Source organism: Pempheris klunzingeri, chromosome 3, assembly GCF_042242105.1.
Source record: "Pempheris klunzingeri isolate RE-2024b chromosome 3, fPemKlu1.hap1, whole genome shotgun sequence".
Classification (NCBI taxonomy): domain Eukaryota; kingdom Metazoa; phylum Chordata; class Actinopteri; order Acropomatiformes; family Pempheridae; genus Pempheris; species Pempheris klunzingeri.
In genome coordinates, this window is record NC_092014.1 from 8,858,290 (window position 1) to 8,884,989 (window position 26,700).

General features: G+C 42.4%; 1 protein-coding gene across 1 annotated transcript; it reads right to left on the reverse strand.

Moving 5' to 3' along the window:
* Positions 1-846: 846 nt before the first annotated feature.
* On the reverse strand, positions 847-26,363 carry fhip1aa (FHF complex subunit HOOK interacting protein 1Aa). Its single transcript, XM_070856545.1, has 13 exons — positions 26,312-26,363; positions 15,925-15,989; positions 13,857-14,077; positions 8,826-9,506; positions 7,172-7,330; positions 6,987-7,073; positions 6,356-6,523; positions 5,635-5,714; positions 5,245-5,447; positions 2,975-3,988; positions 2,693-2,871; positions 2,227-2,347; positions 847-1,133 (listed from the first exon to the last, which is right to left on the reverse strand). Exons 3-13 carry the CDS (start codon positions 13,962-13,964, stop codon positions 937-939), a joined length of 2,997 nt encoding a protein of 998 aa, XP_070712646.1. The 5' UTR covers positions 13,965-14,077; positions 15,925-15,989; positions 26,312-26,363; the 3' UTR covers positions 847-936.
* Between the last annotated feature and the right edge of the window lie 337 nt (positions 26,364-26,700).

Genomic DNA, 26,700 nt, shown 5'->3' on the forward strand with positions numbered 1-26,700 from the left:
AATATAGCATGAAGAACTCTGGTTTTGGTGCTCTGATCTAGAGAACATGTGGAGCCCATTAGTGTGAGAATCTAGTGCATTGCAGGAAAAAATTGCTTCACCAAAAGGTTGTTTAAGAACTGAGAGGAAAGAACTCCTGAGGTACCGTCGTGAAATAACAGAATAAACACTAAAGCAAATGTACATCTAACGCACAAAAGTTTTGTTTAAAGACAAAAGGGACCAAGAGTGTTTTTGCAACAAAAAAAAAAGTAGTCATGTAACAGTTGCATAAAAACAGGTAACAAAGTTTGGATGTATAGTGATGCCCGTCGGCTACAACAGTTATCTTCAGATTACATTTTTGTGTTGCTAATTCACACGTTCGCTCTCTCGAAGCTGTACAGGCTCCGCGTGGTGCTCAGTCATGGTATTTAATCCCAATGGCAACGAGGCAACTAATCTCCACCTGAGGATTTAACAGAACCACACCGATGAGTGGACATCTTGACGTGGTCGGAGCTGGTTGTAGAGGACATTCAAAAAGAGGGCAGAACCCTGAAGTTCAGAAGGGCTGATTGTGAAAAAAAAAGTGTGTTTGTTAAAATCATTTCTTTGGTTGGTGGACCTGGAGCTCGCTCTTATGAGCATTATCGGCTGTTGCAGGTTTCAGCAAACAGATTTTCTAGCTGAGAGTTTGGACCGCCTTGGCTGCCTTCACAGAACTAGAAAGATGATATTGAAAGCACAAAAAACTGATTATCTTTGCTTGGGAAAATAAATACACCATCATTTTTAAAAATAGTTCTATAAATCACTTGATCTAAGGAGTTTCTTCATCAAGTAGTGCCTGAAAAAGACAAAAAAAAAAAAAAAAATAGAAAACCGTCATAAAAGAGTCTTGTAAAATCTTGTAGAGTTAAGTTAGACTCATCACAGAGGCCTATTGGGACGCGGTCACTCTTCCATAGGAATGTATGATAAGATGGAGTGCTCTTGTGCAATGGCAGCCAGTTCTTTGAGGAACTCCGTGAAGAGGACGGTAGCGAAGACTTCTGTCCGATCCAGAGAGATGGCTTTGGGTTTAGGTGGCGGCGAACTCTTCAAGATCCTGCCTGTGTCGCCGTGGGGGGAGAGTCTGCTGCTGTTCTTGTCTGAAAACACGAGGATTCCAGATGTTACAATGACAAAATGAATAAAAACAAAATGTATATGCACAAGGATATTCTCTACGCAATGCAGTTGGAATTGAAGACATTTTGTTAACATCGTATTTTTTTTATAATGATTTCTCCATTTCTAAGAGAAAGTAGGATCCTAAGTGCTGCTTTTATGAAAAAAAAACACATTGAGCATGTACAAGAAAGGAGAGTATTCTGGTTAACTAACTAAAAAATTCCCTTTAAATTTCCCATCGAAGAAAATTCCGGCTCTTATCTTTCCGCAAACATGCTTTCGACAACGTTTTTCGTAGCTGGTACAACTCTGAAACCACAGGGGAGCAAGTTCAAAAACAGGCCTGAAACTCCAGGGTGCAGCCGAGACTGTTGCTAAACTGCAAAGACACACGACTTAACAAAAATCAAGCAGAATTTATTCTGATTCCCAGCAGGATCCAAAACACAACCCATAATAATTGCAGATGTTGTTTTGAACTTGACCCATTTTTGACAGCACTTTATATTGAGTTTATATTGTAGTTTATATTCTGGTCATCAGGTTGCCACCTAAATATCACACACACACACACGTTATCTCGAGCCAAGCTAATAAGTCGCAACCTACATCAACTATTGTGCAAAAACAAAGTCAAAAAATGTATAACTAGAGTTTTATGACATTTGTTTCAGAAATCTGAACACTATTGAGTTATACTAGAAATAACATTATTAGTGAGGATAGTGATGAAGTCAAAATAGGACTACTCAAGCCCATAAAGGTTTTACAAATACAGGAAAACTTAAAAAGGAATAGTTTGACATTTTCTGGAAACATGAAGCTACAACCAGTAGCCAGCTAGCTTAGCGTAAAGGCTGGAAGCAGGGAACCCGCTTTGTTAAAAGGCTCAAATTCTAACATGATAGATCTCGCTGGTTAGATTTGGATCTCACTTTCTCAAAATGTCAAACCATTCTCTTAAATGTCAGCACCTTATGTCATGGAGTAAAAGCCGCTTGGAATTTAAGTTAGAATTGAATAAGAACATTTTAAATGCTTCCTAAATCCTGGATGTGGGTGTATTGTCACCTGCTGCTATGAACAAAGTCTCCCTGGCCAGCAGCCAGTGTTGGGCGGCGGTAATCAGCTCAGGAAAGTCTTTCCTGGTGGCAGACAGATTTTCTATCTGCTGCTTCACGGTGGCCAGTACCTGAAGGGAAACAGGATTACATTCACTTCTGCAGTATTTACACTAGTGTAATTAAAGCTGACCCTGAAATCTGCAGCCTGATTGTGTTAATCAAGGAGCTCTTGTGCAGTTGTACATGAAGAAAAAACATTTCTATTTCATCTCACTCAAAAGCAGCAGAGCTGTGCTCAGATTTCAAATAATTCACTGTATCCCTATTTCGATAGGAAACCTGCATGTTTCAATATCTTTCTGTCAAACCACAATAACCAAATCTTTTGCTTTCTTTTTCCTCTTTTCGTAAGGAAACGGGATAAAAGGCTCACTCCTGCCTACACATGCACACACCAAACATATTTGTGTTACCTGGTAAAGGGAGCGAACAGTCGGCTGAAAGACCAAGTTGGTGTTGAGGAGGAATGAGCGCAGGAGAGGCTGAGGGTAAGCCGCCAACTGGGCCAGGATGCCCGTCAGCAACAAGTTGACATGGAGCGAGTTAGACAACATGTTCTCCATACGAGACAACAGCACGCTGAAAAATGGACCTGCAGAGAGAAGAACCACAAACAATCTTTTAATGATGCTGTTCAAATGTAATTTTTGGTAAATAATGAGGCTGCTGCAGAGTAATCATTCCCCGTAGCTTACCGGTAAAAGGCACCGATTGGCTGCGACTTGCACTTCCACTGCTGAACTTGGTCCCAAATGGCGAATGAACTTTATCTGCCTCTGGTGTCTCAGCAGAGAAGGAGGTGAAATCCATCTCCTCCTCCTCCGCCTCCTCCTCCTGCTGCTGCTCCTCTGCAGCAGTGACCGGCTTCTTCAACTCTCCGTCAGCCCTGACCAGTTTTCCACCTGCTTCACTGTCCAACGTACGAATGAGCTCCTCATACTGAGCCAGAAGGTCATCGCCCAACTCAGCAGCAGCGTTGTTTTGGAGGTTAGAATTACAATCAGTCTGACCTTTGGCCTTTGTGTCCAAGCTATTTTTGCTGTTATCAGCCATCAGGGAGGCTGGAAGCGTTAGACTGAGACCGTTTTTTAGGGGAACTTCTGCTGACCCTCGTGGTGTTGCTTCTGATTCCGCCTGGTTGGAGGTGACTTCTACCTCACTGGCGTCTTTCTTGGCAACAAGATCGTATACCATGACGTCATCCTGGAACTCATTTTCCTCAATATATGAGCCTTTTACCAACATGATGGCTGTTTTCCTCATCTCCTTGATGTGCTGTGGGAGCTCAGCAGGAGGCTCCTGTGAAGCTTTACTCTCCACGGGAGCCTCAGCAGTCTGCACCGGACACGCATCATAACTGTCATCCCACTCCAGCTCCAGCTGGTTAACGGAGGGAGGCTCCGTATTCAGCGGCGGGCAGGGTCGAGGGCGCGGCGCTAGCGGCTGCGGAATTCTCTTGAGAGCCATCTGGGCTTGTCGACTCTTCAGCCCCGGCTCCTCAAGGACGCCGGGCTGGTATTTCTCAGGAGGGGGGTCCTCGCCATCGTACAGGGCCGACCACACCTGGCAGGCCCGTATGCAGCTGCTGATGCTCAGACGGGCGTCATAGAGGTAATGAAGATAACTGACATCCAGGTAGATTTCTGAGCCGATGGTGCAGGAGTTACCAGAGCCATCGTCATCTTCTTCTAAGAAGCTCTCGTTGTCCTCTGGGAAAAACAAATCGGAAATGTTGATAAAAGCTGGTGTGCAGTGCAGCGCTCACACAGAGCAGAACTAATGAGTTTGACATGTAGCTACAGGGGGTAAAGTGATGTAATACAGTGAAAACAGCAGGAGATCTCACCATTTGATAAAATACTCATAATCATCCCTGTTTTATGATCATGTCTCAGATAAATGCACCTCAACACCTTGCAAAGCATTGTACTCAAAGCCATGTTTGAACAGACTCTGAAAACTTGTTAATATGTTAATGTTGATAAATTATACTCTCTTATAGTTTTTGGGTTCTAGCACTGTAACTGCTGCAGTGAATGACTTTCCATTTTCCTCTGGCATGCTCCGTTTGTTCAGTTTGTTTTGACTGCACACTATTGTTACTGAGGTTACAGCATGCACTCACTCAAACGGGGTTATAAATAGTAAAATCTTCTGCATGAATTTGCCTCACAGCTGATCTGAAAGCAGCAAAATGCATCCATAAAAACTGATTACAAATCTGGCTGAAAAGCATTCATTCATTGTGACTAATCTGTAGCACACACAGTGCTTAAAAAAAATTATTCATAGTATTCAGTAGTCTCAAAAAGCATTATTAAAAATGTCCTTGCTTTCCTTTCATATGCAGCTGGGGTGTGTGTGTGTGGGGGGGGGGTTCATACACAAGGAGTGGATGATTACTGACACAGGGCCTTTAAAAAAAAAAAAGGGCTGAAGGGCAATTTTCCAACTCACTACATCACCATGCTTGCCTATGCATTTCTGCTACAATAATAGGTGCTTGAGTCCAACATGGCATACAAGCCGTGCACAAGCTGTGAGATCATCAGCTGTAAACAAACCTGCAGGTTAGCCAAATGTATTTGGAAGAGAAAACAATAAATGTATTTATTTCATTTCTAAATCATCCATCAAAGTTTACAGATCAACTTCCTGGTTCAACTAGTTGTGTGCACAGTTCTCCTGTGAAATAAAGGATTATTACAAACTTTTCAGTTGTGCAATATTTCTGTTTTACCTTCAAATTAAGTGGTTTAGATAATTTGTTGGCTTGTTCACAAACTTTATAATCATCTGAGCCCCTTATGTGTATCATCGGACCTCATTATAGCAAACTCTCCCTGTTCCTAGATTGGATTACTTTGATGAGTGTGATGTTTTTATAACCCATTGAAATGATGGCCAAAAACAAGGCCCAAGTAATGTAATAAACCATGTTCCTTTAATGCCCTGGCCCTCTTACCTGTGGTGCTGGTGCTGTTGGGACTCTCTGCACCCTTAGAAAAGAGGATGGAATCCAGCTGTCGGAGGGGAGGAGGGCTGTGATCAGGGGAGCAGCAGGACGGCGTTAATGCCAGGATCTTGGCTGCTGACACTGAGTAGCAGTCCCTCTCCCTCACCACACGTCTCTGACTCAACATCATGTGATTACAGGGGATCAGGTACCTGGGGAGGGAGATGGGAACGGATCCTGTTAGGAAAGCCAATGGGTGGTCGTAGGAGGGGGGGGTGAGGGCCAACAGATGGTAACATATCTACACAGCGGGAGGTAGAGAGTGAAAGCTCATCGTGTCATAAACCAATTAGATGTACAATGTTTTAGAACTGGCATGAGTCCATGAGTGGCGCTCACCTCAATATGAGCTGCAGCATCACATCTTCACAGTACAAGCCGATGAGAGTGCGGAAAAGTGCGAGTGAAACAGTGCCCAACTGGGGAAAAGAAAGGCACAAGAAAATAAAAATCATCCTTACTTTAGCCTAAAGAAGGTTGAGTGCATTCAATATTTTTTGTAAAATATAGTTTGAAATTAAAGGTCAAAGGCACTTAGAAACTGGCAAACAGCATGAAGATCATGACCACCAAACAAGAACATTAAAAGGTAAAAGCAAAGAGAACAATAAACGCTGGAATATAGACTATTTGCATGTCAGTCAATGTTTAATTTGGCTCACGGTCAAATATTTGGAGACTGAGTTGTAGGTGTGTCAAACACTACCAGGAACTCCCTGAGCCATTTACACGGTCAAACAGCAACGTTAGGAAGACATTACTTATTCATGGTAAAGATTTAGTTCTGCCAAAATATTTGAACAAGATGTTCAGACATATAGGTCTGTGCTTTTTGTGCTTTGCCAGCAGGATATATGAGCATCACCATGGCAACAATCTGCCAGCTTTGATATTGACATTTAAAGTTTCACCATGGGTCCAAGAGCCTCTGGGGCAGTTTTCTGGAGTTACTAAGCATGACTCATGCTGCATTTGAGCGCAATGTGTGTGTCTGTGTGTGAGCGTTCAAGACAAAAACCAAAACAAAAGTTCTTGGCGGTTTGCTGGATTCATCCTGTACCTGGAAGGGGGTGTTGATGCGGCTGACTAGAGTATCTAAAATGTGGACGTTCTCATGCTGGTGGAGGAGGATGAAGGAGAGGAAAGTCTGCAGCAGGGCCGGCTCGGATACAGTCCTCAGGAAGAGGTCGAGGTATGCTGTGGTGGTCATCACCTCTTCTAGGGTCAGCTTCACGGGGGCAGGAAGACACGAGTATGGGGTCAACTTATAAAAACATCAGAAGAATCTGCTGACCAGTTCTACAGTATATGGCAAGATGTTGGCATGTTCTGTGGATATTCTTACACAAATCTGAGCATAAAGTACACTGTATATTTATTACGGCATTCATTTGCATACTCTGATTCTTTAGCTCTGTACAGATGAAAGCAAGCAAAACTATTTTCCATTTGGGGAAATGTCAAACTATTTCACACCTTGTTTTTTCAAATGTGCCACGTGATCTTCCAGTGGAATATGATCAGTCTTTTACAAACCTACTGCAATTCAGTAATAGGTAAAATGCCATCCAGAACAATAATCTAAGATACTGGGGAGACAATGGCAAATACTTACCCCTAGAATATACAGCACACTTGTCCAAATGAGACATCATGTGGAAGTGAAGAGGAGAAGGAGGATGAGTACCAACCTTGTGGAGAGCTGGTGCTAGGACAGGCACAAGAAATCCATTGTAGATGTAGCTAACTAACTGGTCTCTGATATCGGGGTTGGCCACCTGGAAACAGTCAGCGTTAAAAAAAAAAAAGACACACGTGTGAATGCATTTTTCATGTGGCAGAGCCTCGTGCGTGAAGCCTTGTCGCACGTTTTCACCTGGATAACAGCGTTGCAGAATTCCAGCGAGTTGAGAAACTGGACGAGGGACGGCATCTGGAGCCAGTCCTCTCTGTGCAGGCAGTGCCACTCCTCGCTGGGGATCTCCAGCTTGGTGGGCAGAGATGAGTACAGGCCGCTCAGCCCTGTGGCCAGCACCTAATGGGAGAGAGAGGTGTCAACATCAAACATTGCAGTATTCTAGATAAGGTTGAGAGCCGATTTGGGATTATCGCTATCTATTGGTCGATTTGACTGTAGCAAAGTTTTCACTAATCCTGTGAAATATCTCAACATTTCCAAAATAGACAAAACTTTAGAAACTTTCATGGTTCCAGTGTATCCTAATGACTTTAGTGACCTCTGGCTTTTCCTCTAGCTCCACCAGTTTTGATTGAAATATCAATCACACAATACCCCACAACTTTTAGATCAATTTCCATGACATCTGGCCCAATTATGTTAATATTATTTTTGTACTGTTACGGGTAGCCGAAGGGATGGAAAGAGGTTTGTCATAAAGACTTTTTTTTTTTTTTTTTTTTACCATTTTAATTTCTCTATAACAGCTGTTGGCCTCCTGTGAGAGCTGCAAGATGTTTTATCCGAACCGGAAAAAAAAGAATACATTGTGCTGCAAACCTTGTATCATGTGATATATGCAGTCTAATGAAAAATAATCTGATGTCCGAGAGAATATTATGGCTTCATTAAACATTAATGAGGCAATGTATTGCATGAATGATCTGTGCATTGCATCTCTACAGTCAGTTTTATTTTCAGCTTCAGACAACAGATTTATAATGTTTTTGTTTTTACTGCTAACTACAATTCAAGACTTTGGCAAATCATTTAACCTTTTTCAGTTTTTGATAATGTGATGCAGATGTAAGCAGAGCAGCCTACATATCAGCCGGCCTGTTCCTCCGCGCACAGTGAGACGGCACACATGAATTTATGCCTCTGCAGGTCAGCTTTATAAATATTTGAGCTGCACTGAGTTTTATTGGCTGGACCTTTGCTGTCATATTCATCATAATATGGTAATTAGGTTACTAATTAATGCGTTAATGTGAACAGGCTTTCCACATAACAAATGACCAGTGCTAATATGATTTCTGTCTTTTCTTATATATGGAATTTTTAAGTATTTACAGGGTGGGATTTCAAACAACACCAGAGTCTGAAGCACTGCAGTCTAATTTAACTGTAAGATGAGTGCATCATTAGTGTTGCATTGATGTATATATCCTCTATAGGATTATCCTTGTAGCCTGCCAGTAGAACCAATTAAATTCATTCCAGTTGTTAAACTGGCATCGCATCAAAAGCCATTTCTCATTGCTATGTCTTCAGCTGCGGGTAAATGGCATTATTTATACGGGATTAGCTTGTAACCGTGCCATAATCTTATGAATGCCAGACATTTGTAACATTCAATGCCAGTGATGTTTTCACCTTTTTTCAAGTGGCTTCATGAATTCATCTGCATATTTTAGGTCTGATTATGATGCCCAGTGTCAAAGAGAAGCAGCAGTGAGACAATAACAACGGTTCTCATACAAAAATGTTGAGTTAGTTAGGAGAGTTAAAAACAGAGTCTGAGAGTAAGTGAGAGACAGAAGAAAAAGGAGATTTATCATTCAGGACTGACCGGACAGAAGAAAGTATTCTCTGCGATGTGTTTGGCCACTCGCTCGTTTTCAGCAGACAACGACATAATGAGCAGCAGTGCATCTCTGGCTTGCTGGCCCACCGTGCCCTCCCTGTGGATGAAGGGGATGAGCAGGGAGAAGATGAGGAAGTTGGTGGCTCCCTGATCCTCGCTGGTGTGGAAAAACAGTTCCAGGATTGACGGGTCCTTTGCCAAAATGCAGCACAGCTGGTTGAGCAGCAGCACCAGCTCGGCTTCCACCTCTGGCGCTGCGGTGCCGGAGCAGGACGACAGCAGCATCATGAGCGGCCGCAGGATGGGCTTGTGATGCAGCAGGGGTTGGTGCGCCTGGCCCACCAGCATCTCGTACATCTTCAGCTGCTCCAGCTTCATATCGTCTGTGAACTCCCTGCGGAGGCTCCACACAAACAGACGCTCCATCACGTTCTCCATCACCACGAACTCCAGGATGGGGCCCATTGCGCCGGCCTGACCGCTCTCCTCCTCCATCAGCAGGAACAGCATGTGCTCCACGTAGTTCTGCACCGCGCTCGCCTCGTCACCGGGGATGGGGCCGAAACGAGGGCTGCCGCTTGAGCTGGAGCTGAGGTTGATGACACTCAGGGAAGGCATGGTGGAGCTGCTGCGAAGGGGATCATGCTTCTCTAGGATCTTCACCACCTGCAGTAAGACACAAGGAGAATGTTGCTTAAGCTGGAGACACAAACATATTTTTGATGTTCATGTGAGAATACCTCAAAACTTTGCAAAGTTAGAAAATTATTATTATGCAGAACTACATAAAAAGAAAGACACTACTTGTAGAAATCTCCTAATGAAGCTGTTGACACTTGTATACTGTGTCAGCAAAGCATCAATGCATTTGGTTCTAATGAAACACTTCATGGGATTTAACATATTGGTTCTTTCGCTTTGTGTCAAGATGTGCAGCTCAGTAAATTCAGTCAATGATGAGGCTGATGGGAACGACAATCTGCCAACATTTACTTGAGACACTTCAACACATCACACACACTTGAAAGACAGCGGCACAACGCAGATGCAATCAGGAGGCCGTTTTTAAATGGGGAAATCATTTTTATCGTCTATATAACTGCATATGAATGTCTCATCTAATCTGACTTTTCAATCAGTCTGCACTTTGAACTGCATTTCCATGTGATGGGAGGAAAATAACACAAAACACAAAATTATTTTGCAAGAGTCTGTTTGGAAGGAGACGTTTATGTATTGACAAACCAGCAAAATTAATTATATACCCATCAACTGCATATAAGAAGTGGATGTAGTCTCCGTGCCTGAATAGTGAGACTAATGCTTGACTTAATGTCCTGTGTCCAGTTATATGCAGTCTATGTTACACATTGTTGGCTGCTCCTAAGAGTTAAAATTACCAGTGATAGCCACCATTTTGGAGAACACAAAGTGAAGACAAAGACTGACAGAAACTCAATCAACAAAATCCCTAGGAGGAGAAAATTGATTGCTGGGATATAAAAAGTGCAAAACACACAGAATCAGTTTCCATTTATATTGACAAAAGGGATCTCAAGCATTACCATTCAGACAAACATACAGGTAATGTGACCCCTGACCTATGGTACAAGCCAGCCTTTATTTTTTATAGCAGTTTTAAATTGTATTGTATAGACAGGGCTTATATACCATGTTCAGTTAAAGCTGATCTTCCTGGCTGGCTAACAATCAAGAATAATGGGATGTAAACAGACCATCAGCACAGTACAGATAAACTCAGTTTGGTAGCACAGTGAAACAGTCCTTTGTGTATCCACTCCCTCCCTTGTGTGTCCGCTGCATGGAAACCAGAGTCACAATAAGTGGAGCCAGTGTTCCCAGCCTGCCACTGCTGCCATGACAATAACTGGCTGTGCACAAGAGAACTGGGCACGGCTGATGGAAACAAGAGAACAGAGTTTGTAATCCCTGTCTGAGCCCATCGGGGCCTGGCCCAATGGCCTGAGGCTCTGCGATCAGTCCAGACCAGGCTCCCTGGTCATTACAGTAGTGACAGGAAAGGGCCAAGTTTGACAATCACTTGAGGATTTTACTAACTGGACATACGGAGGAGGACATATTGTGGTTGTGGGCTGCCTGCTGGCATCATACTGACGATATCAAGGTCAGCTGCAGACAAGGTTAAGGTTTGTTAAAAAGTAAAATATCAGGTGCAGTTGTCACAGTACACGGTGTTCAAGTGAAGTCCGAGTAACATTTCTGGCTCAAGGATTTGACCTTCAAAATAAAAGCGGAATTTAAAAAGTGTTTAAAAACAATTTATTTCATCATCGACTGGCAGTATAAACTGAGAGGCCCACTAAGCATTACCTCCAGTGCAGCACCCTTGAGCAAAGCTCCCGAGAAGCTGCTCAGACGGTACCGACAGATCAGACCGAGGTTGTATTGAGCAGCCTCTGCATGTGGGTAATTGTGAACATTTTGACTATGAGCAGGGAAAATGCTGAAAAATAAAGCACTGCTCTTACTGAAACGTCCTTGAATAAATTTTGTCAAGTGAAATTTCAGATTAATTCTGATTCAGACAAATTATGAAAATACCACAATATGTGCTGTGTTTTGATGTATAGAAATTCGCATATAAGATAAAAACAGAAGAGGTCCTTGACAAAACAAAAAACAATATTAAAAACAATTATTAAAAAATAATTAGGGAGCAAAATGGTGCTAAAACTAGTTCTAGCAACGCATAAATATTATAATTTGGTGGTGTCTGGTTCTTAAAACTGGAGTTTTATGATTAGCTTGTAGAGCAGGTCTACATGAATGTTTTGACACACATCTTATGCATTAATAATGCAGGATGACCTGCGGTTTCAGATTCCGGCAGTGCTCTCAATGACAAGTTTTAAAGGAGGTTTTAACTCCACCTGAGGGATGGGAACACGTCCAAATCTAATTTAACTGAAACGCCTGTTTACTATTTTTTCGGATGTTTGGTTTGATACTAGAGAACTAAAGCAGAGCCTGAAGACGTTCTTAAACGTACACTGGATAGGAGTTTTTCCACATTAACAGTCCATGTCACTGAACCATGAATGGAATCAGTCAGTAACTCTGAAGAGCCACAGTGACAGGGAACAAAGTGCCAATACTACACTGTCTATAGTTCAAGATTGTTGGTGGCCACAGCAACTACAGATCACTGTGTGTGTCACAACACACACAATGAGCTCTCTGAGGCCTGGAGAGCAGCAGATAAGACACAGCAAATGAACATAAACCTAATCTGTCAATGAAACAGGCAGAGCTTCTTAGAGAAGGGCAAGGCCAATATTACTTACAACATGTTAGTCGGATTTCAAGGTTTTCCGAACTGAAACCAAAGTCAAGAGCACTCTTATCAGGCTACAGATTAACCAAGCATGGAAATACGATGCTGCAGGAGTGAAATTGTGCCGACAGTTTGCCTAAAGCAAAACTAGCTTTAATCAGGAACAGGGAGTTTTCATTTTTTCAGTACAGACAGTAGCTGGGATAAGTCTGTCTCTTCTATTTTTGATTACAAAAACTTCTCAAAAGAAAAAAAGTAAAGTCAGTCAAGCAGTCAGTCAGCGGCAAACTTGCCACACAGAATCTGATCTATAGAATGAGTTATGGGAGCTTTTATTCTATTATCACCATTAAAGCCAAACCCTTGTTAAATTTAAAGGGTGAATCAACATGTGAAAATGCAAAAGAAAAAACAGGCTATAAGTCTGTCACTAGTCTGTACTGTACTGTCAGGCCTGCTAAACTCTGCAACGGATCAGTTTGCATTCAAAACAATAAGGTTATTTAGCACCTACCACTTTAAGACATATTGTATTCCACAAAAAAACCTATAACACTAGTTTGATGGAAAAGCACTTTTTTGTCAAACTTCTTATTTCCATGGTCAATAATAGAACTTCAAGTTCAATTTATCAAAACTAATTCACAGAATTCCCCAAGTAAGCAGGGAACATAATATACATCAAAAAGCACAGCTCACCCACATTCAAAGACATTAAAGTTTTCACATCACACTTTTGTAAGTAGGGGACCTTAACTTTACTTCAACAAGGGCTTACAAGTCTACGCATTCACATTAAACCACACAACTTCTGACCGTATAACGCAGCTAATCCCCATGAGCCTATCTGGTGGCAAACTTATTAAAAACACAGAGGAATTTGGCTTAATTAAGCCGCGAGCACCACAGAGCGTCCTCACCAACAAGGGGTCAGACTCCACGCTGACAACCGCTAATGCTGACATAAAAGCAGCTGACACTTGGTCACCGACGCACTTTTCTATCCCCTCAGTGTCTGTCCAGTGTCATACTTATGTCAGTGTGTATAACGTTTGTTCATCCCAGTGTGGGAGGACTCGGTCTCGCAGGCTGCCAGGACCCACACGGGTGAACAGGGACACATGCTGCCACAGAGAGCCAAGACTCTGAGACAGTCAGCTTCACGCTGCCAAGATTCCACTGGCCAAAACTGTGCTGCAGCGTTAGTGTGGTCGGGACAGCACTGGAGTTTGGAGTTTCTACGGGCAGTGAGGTAGACGTAAAGTAGAGTTTCTGCCTTGAGCATAACTTTGGCGTTCTTTGCATTTGTTAAAATGATGGCTGCTAACTTTGGGTGGGGATTTCTCTGCTTTCTGCTAAGCTAAGCTAATAACCTCCCAGCTATTGCTCTAGACTTGAGAATTGTACAGGATTTTCCTTTTTTTGTTTTGGCATTTTCACCTTTATTGCAGGAGCAGGCAGAACGTATACGAGGGGAGAGAGACAGGTGTGTGACATGCAGCGAAGGCCCCCAGTCAAAATCAAAATAGGAATGTTGTTGTAATATGGCATGCACTGTAAGCGTTCGACTACCAGAGCACTCCATGAGGGTGTTACTGACCTTCTCATCTAATTATTGGCAAAAAAGTAAATGAGTAATGTTCTAGAAATGTCAAACTATTACTTTAAGCTGTGGGACTTGATTTAGCGCTGGCATTTACCTGAGCCCAGTGGTTCTTGAACACAATCATGCAGGTCTCTGGATCCACCCCTTTCAAGACCAGAGACTGCTCATCTCGGTTTCCACTGGCAACCATGGAGGCCATCATTGTGACCGGATCATACGCGGGTTAAACCATGTCATAGGCAGGAGAAGGAGGACATTCCTGAGTGCTTACTGGGTGCGACCGTAACCACAGGAGGGAGCATAACCACAGAGGACCTGAGATTGAAGAAAAAAAAAACACAAGCATACATCATCATCATCATCATCCACAGAGCCACAAAAGGTTGCTTCATAAAATAGCAGCACAGATGCAATGATATGGCTGGCGATTGCAGTGCATTTCTCTCCCTCTGCATGGCTAGACAGCAGCTATGACAAGCATGCAGGAAAGAGAACAATAACAGGCACAGTCAGATGACTCAGTCGAGGAGAGAAAGAGAAGCATCTCGCTTGATTTTGGCTCTGAGAGTTGCCTGCCGCACTTTGGACTTTGGACCGAGCTGTCAAATTGCTTTTGGAATATCTCAGACGCCCAGAGTGGATTCCTGCAGGCCCCCTGACATCACTCTCATTACAGAAACATTTTTTGACATCAGAAGGCGAACGGCAACTGTGTGTGAACAACTCTGGCTGAATGTGAGGAGTTAGGGGGGAAAACAAAGAGGGGTTTTGTAGATCAGACATGAGTTTGGTATGTGTGTTTTCATTGCTGGATGACATATACTACAACATATATAGCAAGTGAGGTCAGCATTGCTCACACTGCTTGTTTTTATGAAATACATACATTTTTTTAGTTGAAAATAGCCTGAGGGCAGCTTTGCAGATCAGTTCCAACACTCACATTGGCATTGTGGAAACTTGGAAGATGCCCACGTTTTTCTCCCAGAAAGGAACTAACTTGTTTCCCTTGCAGAGGACACTACTGAAAAGACTGATTGATAGACAAGACAGAAGTTTTCTTTGACAACATGGGCACAGAAAGTGTAGTGCTTTTCCAGTATAACAGGATAATGTGAGAAAAACAAAAACATCAAGGATAAATCCAGCTCTCTGCTACACTGCACCATGTTTCCAGGTACACATCTGCACTTGAGGAGGAAGGATGTTATGATGTGCCTTATCTGTCCATGTTTCCTCTGCTCGCAGACAGCAAAGGTTTGGGATGACTTATGATCGGAATATGAAGCGATGCCAAGTTTATGAAAATCATAGTCGTGTTCAAGGGGTCTCGCACAGTCTCTCCACGAGGACTGAGAGCCTACAGCCATGCAAGCAGCTGTGACGGACTGTGCTTAGGCACAGCGATACTTTAAACTAAACAGCTTGCTAAAATGCTCAGTGATGATGCCATTATGCATGTTTGATGTGTCACCACCTTAGTTGAGCATGGCAGCATGCTAACATTTGCTAATTATCCCTAAACACCATGCACAGCAGCTGATAGAAATGTTATTAGTTTTGCAGGTATTAGGTGGATGTTTTTGTGCCAATCCATTGAGTAGATTTCACTGAATAAATGAAACTTTTATCTGCTGGAGGTGAAAAAAGGAACAGTCAGGGCATCACCATGCGGACCAAATCTCTAGACCAAAGAGGTGGACCAACTGACTGGCCAAAGGCCATACCGCTAACGTGGCAACGATTGATTTCATGGTGTAAGTCTGTCTTGAAGGATTAACACAGTTCAGGACAGAGTTAAACTCTCACTACTCAGCACAGAATGATATGGACTCTGTCACCACAGGGGATCAACTGTAAAAAAAAGGCAGCAGCTGCATGCCACAGTGCCAAATTGGAGCCTCCAGCTCCCGCCCCTAAATGTGCCTCTCAACCAATCATAGCGCGCCCCCATCTTTTGAATCCACTTTGCCCCAATACCACAGAAACATCCCCACCAGCCACAGAGTTTAGGCATAACAAGGCACACAGTCAAAACTTTCACCATCTGCTTTCAGTTAGAGGAGAAAGCCGGCTGGTTGGATTCTTGAGGAGGAATGTAAAAGCAGTGTGGAGAATGTGTTAGATTGTGTGTGTGTGTGTGTGTTGGAGGGGTCTCTTACCTTTGCCGAATCATCTCTAACAGGGACGGGTTGCAGAACAGGACCTCATTCTCGTCCTGTTGTCACTAAAAAGAGAGAGATGAAGACATGTCATTAGAAGAGCAGGAAGTGAGAGGCCAGGCGTGGTGGGAAGTGACTGGACATGAGTAAGCTGCTCCGAACGCCACTTGGATGGAGATGCAGTGGAGGAGGAGGTTACAGGGAGAGAGGGGAGAGAAAGAGGGGGAGGGAGTGGAAATGAAAAACAGGGCAAGAGAAAGTGTACAGAAAAAGGAGGTGGTACAAGAAAAATGTTGACATGCACAAAAAGTACAGAAAACACCAATCGTATGTCAGCACTTTATATTTGTGTAGGAATTCAAGATCAATATTACATCCTCAAGATCCCTCCTTCTTGAAGAATAACACTACTGTCGCTTTCAATCAGTGTTGCGATGTAATTGGCGTCCTTCTCAACAGCGAGAGGCCCATTCTTCACCACCACGACAAGTGCCCTCTCCAGCACTTCCACAGAGCCATCGTGGGAATTGTGTCATGTGATACAGAAGAGCTCAAAAACTCCCAAAATCTAGTTGTTGGTTTTTTTTTTTGGTTTTTTTTTTTTAAATAGCCTGTACAATACAGCACAGTGACCACATACATTTCTACTTCTGCTGTAGATGCTTGGGCCTGTAAGAATTAAAAAATGTGGCTTTCTTGGAAAACATGCAATCTTTCATGAGAGCGTGATGTCATGTAAACAGAGAGAGTGAGAGGGAGCCAGATGGAGACGCGAGTGTCGACGGGGAGTCATCAAAACACTCATTTTGTTTTTCAGGCTGGTTTTGTGCCTTGCTATGGATACAGACATGCAAATGTTCCCCTTGTAGCACAGTACAGAAGCCCACCCTTCCCGCCCGCACAGTGGAGGTGTACATTACATTCAGTCTAAGTGGCTTTTGTCCAAAGCGACTCGCGGTTCAGTGTCTTGTTCAGGACACGAAGACATGTGGACAGGAGGAGCTCGGAAGCTGAAGCATCAACCTAGTGATTAAAGGCTGACCCGCTCTGCTGCCTCAGATACAACTGCCTAAAACTTTGCTTAATTTCCCCATTTAAAACCTGGCTTTAGAAACGGTTGCCATGGTGGCCATCAGTTGCCAACTGCCTAAGCTGACTGAACCGTTGCCATATTTTAATCCTTTATAACTGGAGTAATAATGGTCCTGTGTGATGAAACCTGAAAAACTGATATCAAAATTGGTGAAACATTTCACAGAACATAAATGTTACTGGCACCTCTGTTTCTCCCTTTCACATAAAATGGATTTATTCTACTACACACTGACCAATAATACATTGCAGTATAGAAATGTTTGAGGTAATGAAAAACAGTGTCCTCAGTATTACATAGTTTGTGCACCTGATTTTCTTTTCCAGGGACCCTTGTAGAAATGTTTTGGATACCATTTCATGATAACAACTACGGAGCATCAGGTAACAGGTCATAATGTGGCATCTCCTGCTGAGCCTATTCTGACCCTGAGATGCAGAAAACCATTGAAGGCTGAACATCTTTATTTCAAAGCGCAAAACATTTTGCTGGACAGCCTGATTTTCTGCTGTCACAATTCCAGTCGTGTCCATCAGTCAGCACGTTGCAGTGCTCTCTGGCCACACTCACTTTTGTTGAGCTGCTTTCGCCTTTTCCGCCATATTTTTTCTATCAAGTGCATTTTCTTTTTTGCTGCTCTTTTGTTCAGTTTCAGCTGTCTCAGCGTTGGTCCTCCTGTCTTGTAGGTTATTAATGCTGACAGGTTATTGTCAAAAACGCTCAGCTTTGTACAGAGCCCCTGGAGGATTTTTCTGTTTTTCAAGTGTTTTTTTTTTTTCAGCAGACTGCAAGATCAACCAAATGCAAGCAGTGATTAGCTCCTGTCAGACAACAATACACCGTTAACAACTCCTCTCAAATACGCTCCATTTACTACAGCAAATGTCTCTCTTGAACTATGAGCCAAATAGGTCAAGACTTGATTTACAAACTCAACACACCATAACTAAGACCCAGAGTGAATACCAGTACCAGAAACTTATAAAACTCCACTGAGGGTCTGAAATATTCGATTCTCCAGCACAACAACGAATGCCACTGGTTTTGAAGAATACAATGTGCTTTTTCAACTAATCTGGTAAAGGCCTATTACTGAAAGTCACGACCTACATCTTGCTCTCATTTACAGTACCTGCTGTCGTGTTGTCACACAGAGGGAGAGCCCACAGTACCTCTACCCAGAAGACACTGCTCTACTTACTCAAAATAACCTGAAATACAGTAAAGTCAGAAATGGGGCGAGCAGAGCGCATGCCAAAGAATAGGTTGTTAAAAATTATGTTTTTGTGTCAATCTGAGAGTTCTTCGATCCTTCTTAGATGTGAATGTTTACATGAGGAGGCAGAGCTGTGTGTCTGTTTACAGTCTCAAACTGCAGGCGTAGGAGTCTCATTGCTACACAAGCCTCACTGGATTCTCCAGATTTGGTAATTTCCAATTATCCAATTATGGCAATTTGATAATTGCACATATTTGTTGCTTTCACTTCTCCACAGTAAGAGACACGAGCAGCAGCGCAGACAAATCCAGCCTGGGATTTCCTGCCATGCAGATGCAGTTGGCTACACCCGCAGACCATGTATACATTCTTTTTTCCCCACATTAGACGTCACAGGGCCACATCTTTGGAGAAACACACAATGCCAGTGCCAATTAAGGATAATTTTTTACATTTTTTTTCCAAAATGTTAATGATGAGGACTAATTTCTACCCATCGTTCAAATGTCACAAACAATATGTAACTTTTTAAAAATGTTAAAACTTTTGAAGAAACTCTCGGAAATTTTTTGCTCTGTTGTGTTTCAGCATCTTTCAAGTCACACGTAAAAGATTGTTACAAATCAAATCAGGGAGAGGAAATGTGTTTCCAACATGATATTAGAGAAAATACATTTCACAGTACAACAGTTATTGTTGTTATATTATTTAACTGAACCAAAGGCGTTGATGCATGGATTATTCCTCATTCCTCGCTTTTCTTTTGACTTGTTTTTCACCCTCTGATTTATTTCTTATAAGCCAAATTTCAGTCACACCACCAGTCATTAAGCTCTGCAGCAATCAATACATCATTAGGGCTCATAGTTTTAAAAAAGGTGTTAATTCAACTTTATGGTCATTCAGAGAGGGTGTAGATTGTGGTGCTGTTGAACTATGTTGGAATAAACAATAGTTGGCACATTTTTTTCAGGAAAATGCAATGGCAATAAATCAAAAGCTGTAACAGCCAAATTGAATTCCTTTATCTTTTATAATTAAATTACCAGACACAACGCATCATTACTCAAATGTTTTCCCAGGTGTCTTTACACTTGCAGTATGCATTTTTCAATAATGGCACTGGCAGCGTTTAAGGGCTGCTGCAGCTAAAATCAACTCCTCTTGATTACCGCTAAACTGGCTCATTCGCATAAATCATTACAAATAATAATTTTTTTTGGTGTAAATGTCATGTATTGTCTGTACTGCCAACTGTAAACTGTTGATCAGCAAGTCATCTTTCATTAGTATGACACAGATGCAGCAGGAAACTAGGAATTTATCCAGTCTGTTCAGTGGGAGTGGTTTTGAAAAGTGGTATTGCAAAAAGGGCAACAGGCTCTTCCCTCCCAGGGCAAACTTCATGACAAAGTGAGAACATGAGCTAAGCTATTGTGTTGCACCTCAGCATTTAGCCAAAGTAGCTCGGAATCAAAAACAGAGATAAAGCCCCGGGCTGAAAGGAGCAAACACAGTATGGAAATGAAATAAATGCTCACCTCTAGGGGTTTTGTCATTTTTTCTGATCTGGTTTCTGGCATTGTCAGCTATGTGCCATCAAAGACGTTTTCATGCACACAGGCGTGGTCTGGACAAACAGCTTAGAGGCAAAACACACCCTTTACTGAGAATAAAGATCATCTTTCTTGCTAAACAAGAGTTTTGAACCTCAATCCCACAGACTTGATTTATGAACAATCAGAGCAGATATGATCCACTTTCTTTCTACATTTTCTAAACTCGCCTTTCGTCGGGGGGTGAGAACTTTTGGGTGCTAGATATTAGACTGTAACCTCCAGTAGACAGAAGAGAAGTCGGTCTTCTGAGTTTCATTTCTCCTAAACGAGCCTTACAGAGGAGAAATTTACAGTGGCCTAGTGGGAGTCATGGCAACCTTGTGACAGACAGTCCCATTAACGTGATACAGCTGTTGAAATATTTAGGGCAACAGGTGAAGCCACTGAAAGGCCAGATAGTGCCTGGTTTGACTATTTATAGTCTTCACCATCCTCATCCAATCAACAACACAACAGGAAGGGAAAGGCTATTCATTTTCTTATCTGTTTCCATTAATCCCTTCAGCCAGCAGGGCAGTGACCGCTGTGTGGGACAATTTATCGCTAGGAGAGGCAGCTTTAGATTGAACTCATCAACAGTGTTTTCACCCACAGCTCAAAGCTGAAAATAAAAAAGCCCAAAAAAACTATACCTACCCAATATCAAATGACAGACAAATTTAGCAGCTAGCTGATGAACATTGTGAAGGATTTAGCAGCTAAAAGTCATATTTCCCCCCCCAGAGGTGGTGGAGACCAAACAGAGAGAAAAAAAAAAGAAAAGAAAAGAGTGTCGTAAAATGTCCAGAAACATAACCCATAAAAACACTTGTGTGTAAATAAGAAACACTTTGCTAACAATTTAGTTTGCGAACAATTTCGCTGTATCAGCTGACATCATGATGGGTCATCAAAAAAGTAGTCAACTGTCACAATAACAGAAAAATGAATACTTGTGTAAAAAATGTAAAAAGACAAATAGAATAAAACAACAGAAGATTTCACAGCACAAATTACATTACACCCCAGTTACATTAACGATTTTAATGATGGGGATAGTTAGAATACCCTTGTTTAGGACCTACTATGAAAAGAAGTCTCCAGTTAACGTCACTGCATCATACATTAATGATCATTTTCCATATGAAGTATCTCTACAAACCCTGTCCTAACAATACAACACAAGCCCAACAGGTGCTGAATAATGACTGTGACTAGCTTATGAGATAAGACCGTGATTACGTGACCAGATAGTGTTGCTCCATGCGACATGTCTGAGGATTTTCACAAGCACATGAAGGCTAACAGGGTGTTGGCTGTTGTCTTCAACTCGAAACTGGTTTCAGAAACAGGCTGCTCCAACCATATCAGTCGGTGATCACAAGAGGAGGTTCATTAACATGTCCTAATACACACACAGGTGCCTAGTTTAGCTGGGAGTGGAGGAGGAGAAGGTAAAAGACAGGGTCAATAAGCACAGCAGTACCAAACACCCTAAGGGAAAAACATGCTGTTCCAAAAACTGAACTCTATAAATAAAGTACATAAAGACTGAAAGAGGCCAACAAGAAGATACAAGAGCCCTGATGCTCCATTGTTAAGATCAAAAACATGTGGCAACTTCAAATGCTGCAACTATCCTGAAAGAGAGTTCAGCCTTCAGCGGACACACAAGACTCAGAGGGGCTTTTTACTCTAGACAAGAACAGATGAGACAGTATCCTGCTTTCTGCCACACCGATGCATGCATGAGTCAATGCATGTACATTATGGGGGTTTACACTACGTGTGTATTGATTTTTCTTCACCACCCAGGGCAGCGGGTAACACTGTGAAGACCCACAGAAGATCCATGTTTTTTTTCTACATTTCTTGAGAGCTACCACCAAGAAATGGCAACATTTCACATTTCATTAATTCAACTATGAATTCCTTTAATTTTAAATGAATCTATTCGGTGTTTTTGTGAGCCAACTGACAATGTCAGCATGACATGCTCACTCTGTCAATGCAAACATATTGATGTTTAGGTGGTATAATAGTTTACCTTGTTCACAATCTTAGTTTTGCATGTCAGCGTGCTCACACTTCGCACTAGCATTGGTATTCTTTTATTAGTATTTAACCATGTAACCCTGCTCCAGTCGGATCTCCAAATGCCCGTATGATATTAAAAATGACCAGAATATGGGACCTTTAAATGAAGCTAAAAATGTTAAGATTCAGCCTTAAAAGCCCAACATGTGTAATAATGTGTTTTTTCTTTACCCCACAGGCTAAAATTACCACATTGTGTGTACACAATGTGGGCTGGTGACATCATTCCTACTTTCATGTTGGTGTAAGGCTTCAGCCTGTCCCTTCACTACAATAGGCTTCTGTCGGTGATAAGAATGTGTTTCGTGTGGGTATGTGCTATCTCTGCTCCTGCTACTTCCTCTGTAGCTCTTTTGCATCACGTCTCCCTTGCTGATAAGGGGGGAAAAAAAGCCATGTTTGCATGTGGAATGGTAGGAGGACAGAAGATACGGCATGTCTGTGAAGTTCACAGATATTTATCAAAGAGATGAGAGCAAGCTGCAGCCCTGCACTCATGTAATTAGCCAAGTGGATGAAAAGATGATATGAAATGGAGTCCCTTTACACAGATGACTGAAAAACTGGAGTTTGTTCTTCAAGGCGATACAGTGCATACCAACATGCCTGTTGGGCTCATCTATGTCAAATATTTGCATGGGTGTGTATAACTGTGAACCTGTTTTTTCTCAGTTCTATTTTTTGTCCTTTTAAAAATCACCTTTTCCATTGCATTTAAAACAAATTCAGTTGTGCACTCTTCTCCCTATATGCTGACCCTTATTTCCATACATTTTCAAAGCAAACGAGATGCAAACTAGTGTAGGCTATACGCTGATGTCTCTTTGTAAAATATAGTCAACACTGGTCTCTTACACGGTTATGTTTTACTTCACGTCAGTGACTGGTTTTCCTTTGACAGAGGACAAACTGCAGGCTCCATAAACACGACTTGGACCTTCATTCCAGTTCATTTAACAGAAGTGGTTCGACCTGATTCAGTTACAAGCTCTACTCTTTTCATTTTACTCTAAAGAAAAGCCCTTTTAAAGACACCGCAGAGAGTTTGCAAAGGAAAGAGGGCAACTCTTTGTACTGAGCTGGAACACAGGAGGGCCAACATATGGGCAAATATCACAGCTGCCATAATGAATGCCAAGTCTGAGTCTCTTACTACAATATAATCATATTTAAAGGTCACATCATTATTCAGCTGAATTCATAGAATAGGCCACACTGATGTCTGTACGGTTGATATGGAGCTGAAGTCAGAGCGCCAACCAACACCTCCAAAGCTTTCTGATAAACACGTATCTTACTTTTTCAATCCATACAAAAACAGAAATGGAGCAACATCACGGGTGACAAGACTCTGGAGAATCACTGCGCCTCATTTTAGTGCGCAAAGAAATAGTTAGCATGTCGGCTATCTTCCCCTAAAACCACAAATGATCTTGTTTATATTTTGGTTTATGTGCAGATTAAATACATGAGATACAACGTCTGTATTTGGAAGTGTTGGTAGGCATCTTTTTGAACCTTGAAGGGAGCCAAGCTAGCCGTTTCTCCATGGTGTCTATGCTAAGCTAGGCTAATCACCTCCCACCTCTAGCTTCATACTCAACACACAGACATGAGAAGGGTATCAGCCACATTTCCCAAAAATGTTTAAGTGCAGCTAGTCGCCATTGCTGCATGGCTTTAATGTTGCCTGTTGCTATTCAGGGTCAGCGTGAGGACAGCGTGGGGGAAGGCTGAGCTAATCCCAAACACGGGACAAAGCTGAGCTGGCTGTGTCTGTGGTGGGAAAGGGGAAACGGGTTAAAACATGCAGGTACGATCACCACTGCTCCTGCAAACTTCCCAAAAGCTCTGCAAAACGTAGACCGTATTTGAGTGGCTCATTTACAAAAAAAAAACAGTTCTTTTGTCATCATTTTTGCAATAATTCCTATAAAACACTTTATTGCTTATGATTTAAAAGTGAGAAAAACAAACAATTGTAACTACTTTAAAAGCAATCCTCAACGCTGTATTCAGTTTAAGCAGCAACAAGTGAGGTGAAGCAAATCCGACCCCTGTCACCAACTTGTGACTTGAACCTACACATCTAATCACATTAGTATGACCATTATTCACAGTCCAGCATGCTGCAATGCAGACTGACACAGACTGAATATCTTGGTTGCAGGTCTGAGAACCAAGCATACTTGCCCCTTTTAAAGATCTAAATCCCATCTGAAGATCACTAGTAATCATACAGTTGGCTGATTAGCCACACATTCCTCTCATTCCTCAGAAACGGTTCCAAACGCTTGTGTCAGAAAGTTTAAACTTCACTCGCTGCTGCGTGTTAGTGTGTTATGAAAAGTGGGAAGACTTGTTGGGATTTACATTTTTGTCTCTGGAGTGGAACCGATTAGGAGGCTGCATGTCACCAATAATGAACAACAGACATCAGATTCACGGCATCACAGAGGTTTAGTGCAGTTTTGTTAAAAAACAACTAAAGATGAAATCAAACTAAAATGCTTCCACACAATCATAAAGGCCTCATAATTTCACATCCTTCATAGCTACAAATACCTTTGAAGTGGTCACTCTGCTGAGAAACCAAGATATATTTAAAACTCTTCTCCTGAGACCTGCCCAGCTCAGAGTCAGAGACCAGAAAAGAGGCGCTGGTGACGCGCTCGTGGGCTTTAAAGGGAATCCACATGAAAGTGTGAAGGACATTCACTGTATGTTCTCATAGTAGAGAACATACAGTGAGACAAAAAAGGCGACGCTTCAGTTCTCATCACGGCAGAGGATGTGAAAGTGACCATGACCAGAACACAGGTCATGTGATCTCTCCAACTTCTACATCTAAGGTCAGTGGTGACCTGAAACAGAGAGTTTGGGTGGCATGGAGAAAGTGTTCATGCACAATGCTTCAAATGTGTTTTTCAAACTTACTTATTTTAATAATAATAACAACAACAACAGGCAATAATTAATAATGGGCAATCTTGGCAAAGTTATACCTTAGTTTGTTTCAAGTATGTTCACGGAAGTTCAACAGTTCAAGAGAAAACTGCTTTAAAAAACAATTTTCAACTATTCTGATATTTGTTGGATCATTTTAAGTTATTTCCAGCCAAAAATATGCTGGTTCCAACTTCTCCAATGTGAGGATTTGGTACTTTCTTAATGTGTACGCTCTTTAATGTGATAGTACGCTAAAGATCTTTGGATCTTTGACTGTTTATCAGACAAAAGAAATTATCTGAATGCATTATCTTGGGCTCTGGGATGTTGTGATACCATTTGTGCCACTTTTTAGACAAAACAGGTCCCGGCTTGATTGAGAAAACCACTGACCAGTTAGTCTGTGAAGAAAATAATTGGTAGCTGCAGCCCTAAAAAAAAAAAAAAATGAAATTGGTTGGATTTGAAATATGCAGCTAACTTACCAACAGAGAAACACACAAACAAACAGGGAGTAAAAATAGCCTGCCTGCAGCTGAGCAATAAATCAGATGAAAGATGAGGTAGCTCCTCTTACGGTTTCTCTACAGAGAGAGAGCATGAACAGTCATTACATTTGGGGGGAGAAAAAGGGGTCAACAACCACGCTTGACTCCTTTTCTCCCCCCCAAAAAAAAGTTGCCTCAAGAGCTCAGTTTACCTTGAATAGCACTGATTTAGCAAGTGGAAGAGAACACCTGTGAAGGAATGACACTCACACTGGATGACCAGACATGAAACATTAATGATGTTTGCTGGTAACTCAACGCCACCTGCTTTCTGCCTCCATCACGGGTTCAGAGCTCAGTGGGACAGGGGGACAGGGGGGGGGACCCTGGGGGTGAGTCCACACTGAGCTTCACACTTCACCTGTGTGAGGCTGAGGCCCCACTCTGTTATCAACAACAGCACGTGGATGCAACGTTCATCAGGGAATGAAGCCGTGAGCACTGCGAGTTACTGCACGATTCTAAAACCAGATCCATGAGAAAACATGTTATTCAGCAGTGACTGACTTAGTGACTGAGGCTGCAAACTAAGCTTAGAGACTGGGTGGGTCTACTTTGTCTCTATGGTGAGGACACAACAGTGGAGCAAAGTTTAGTTCTTCGCCTCTTTTTTTTTCCTACAAGGATGCAAAAGTAGTGGTTATTTTAATGGAACACCCCCCCTCTCCTCTCTCAAGTAAACCCAGCAGAGACCTCTGGTTGCCCCCAAACACTTTGGAGCCCTCCGCCCAGCCGCACATGTCAATCAAAGACTCCGCAACTGTCACATAAAGCAAAACACACACACACGGTCCAACAACACCCCTGTCGTCTTATGAATTAACAGGTAAGTTAAAGCTGCAGCTGTAAACCAGAAACAAAGTGTTTGTTTTCCGTTTCTTACCGTGGGACGGATCCTCCGGTTGGACGGGAAGAGCACTCAGCAGTTTGAGCGGCGTCGATCGGCAGGTTTAACCACTCACACACACACTCACACACACACACAGACACAGAGAGACACTCGACACGTCCTCTCAGGAGGACATAACCGACTCGTTTTCGGTCTCAGCTTCACAATTTTCCCCTTTCGTGACAGTGCGCCGAGGTATTACACGTGGAACCGAGCTACTTAACCTGGTCCGGTGCGCACGCAAAGGTGAAACCGCACTAATCCTCCTTTGAAGGCTCCTCCCACTGAGCTCCAGCAGGCCCACATCCATCTGCTGGGCTGCCTTCACGTCTGTTTGACATTTGCCACGCGTTGGGGTTTCCCCTCATGAGAAATAAACCTTT

Excerpts from the sequence above, each read along its gene's own strand:
- fhip1aa (XM_070856545.1), bottom strand. The coding sequence starts at position 13,964 with ATGATGGCCTCCATGGTTGCCAGTGGAAACCGAGATGAGCAGTCTCTG. Across the intron at positions 7,074-7,171 it reads TCTGCAACGCTGTTATCCAG|GTGGCCAACCCCGATATCAG; the intron begins GTGAAAACGTGC and ends GACTGTTTCCAG. Across the intron at positions 5,448-5,634 it reads ATGCTGCAGCTCATATTGAG|GTACCTGATCCCCTGTAATC; the intron begins GTGAGCGCCACT and ends CTCCCTCCCCAG.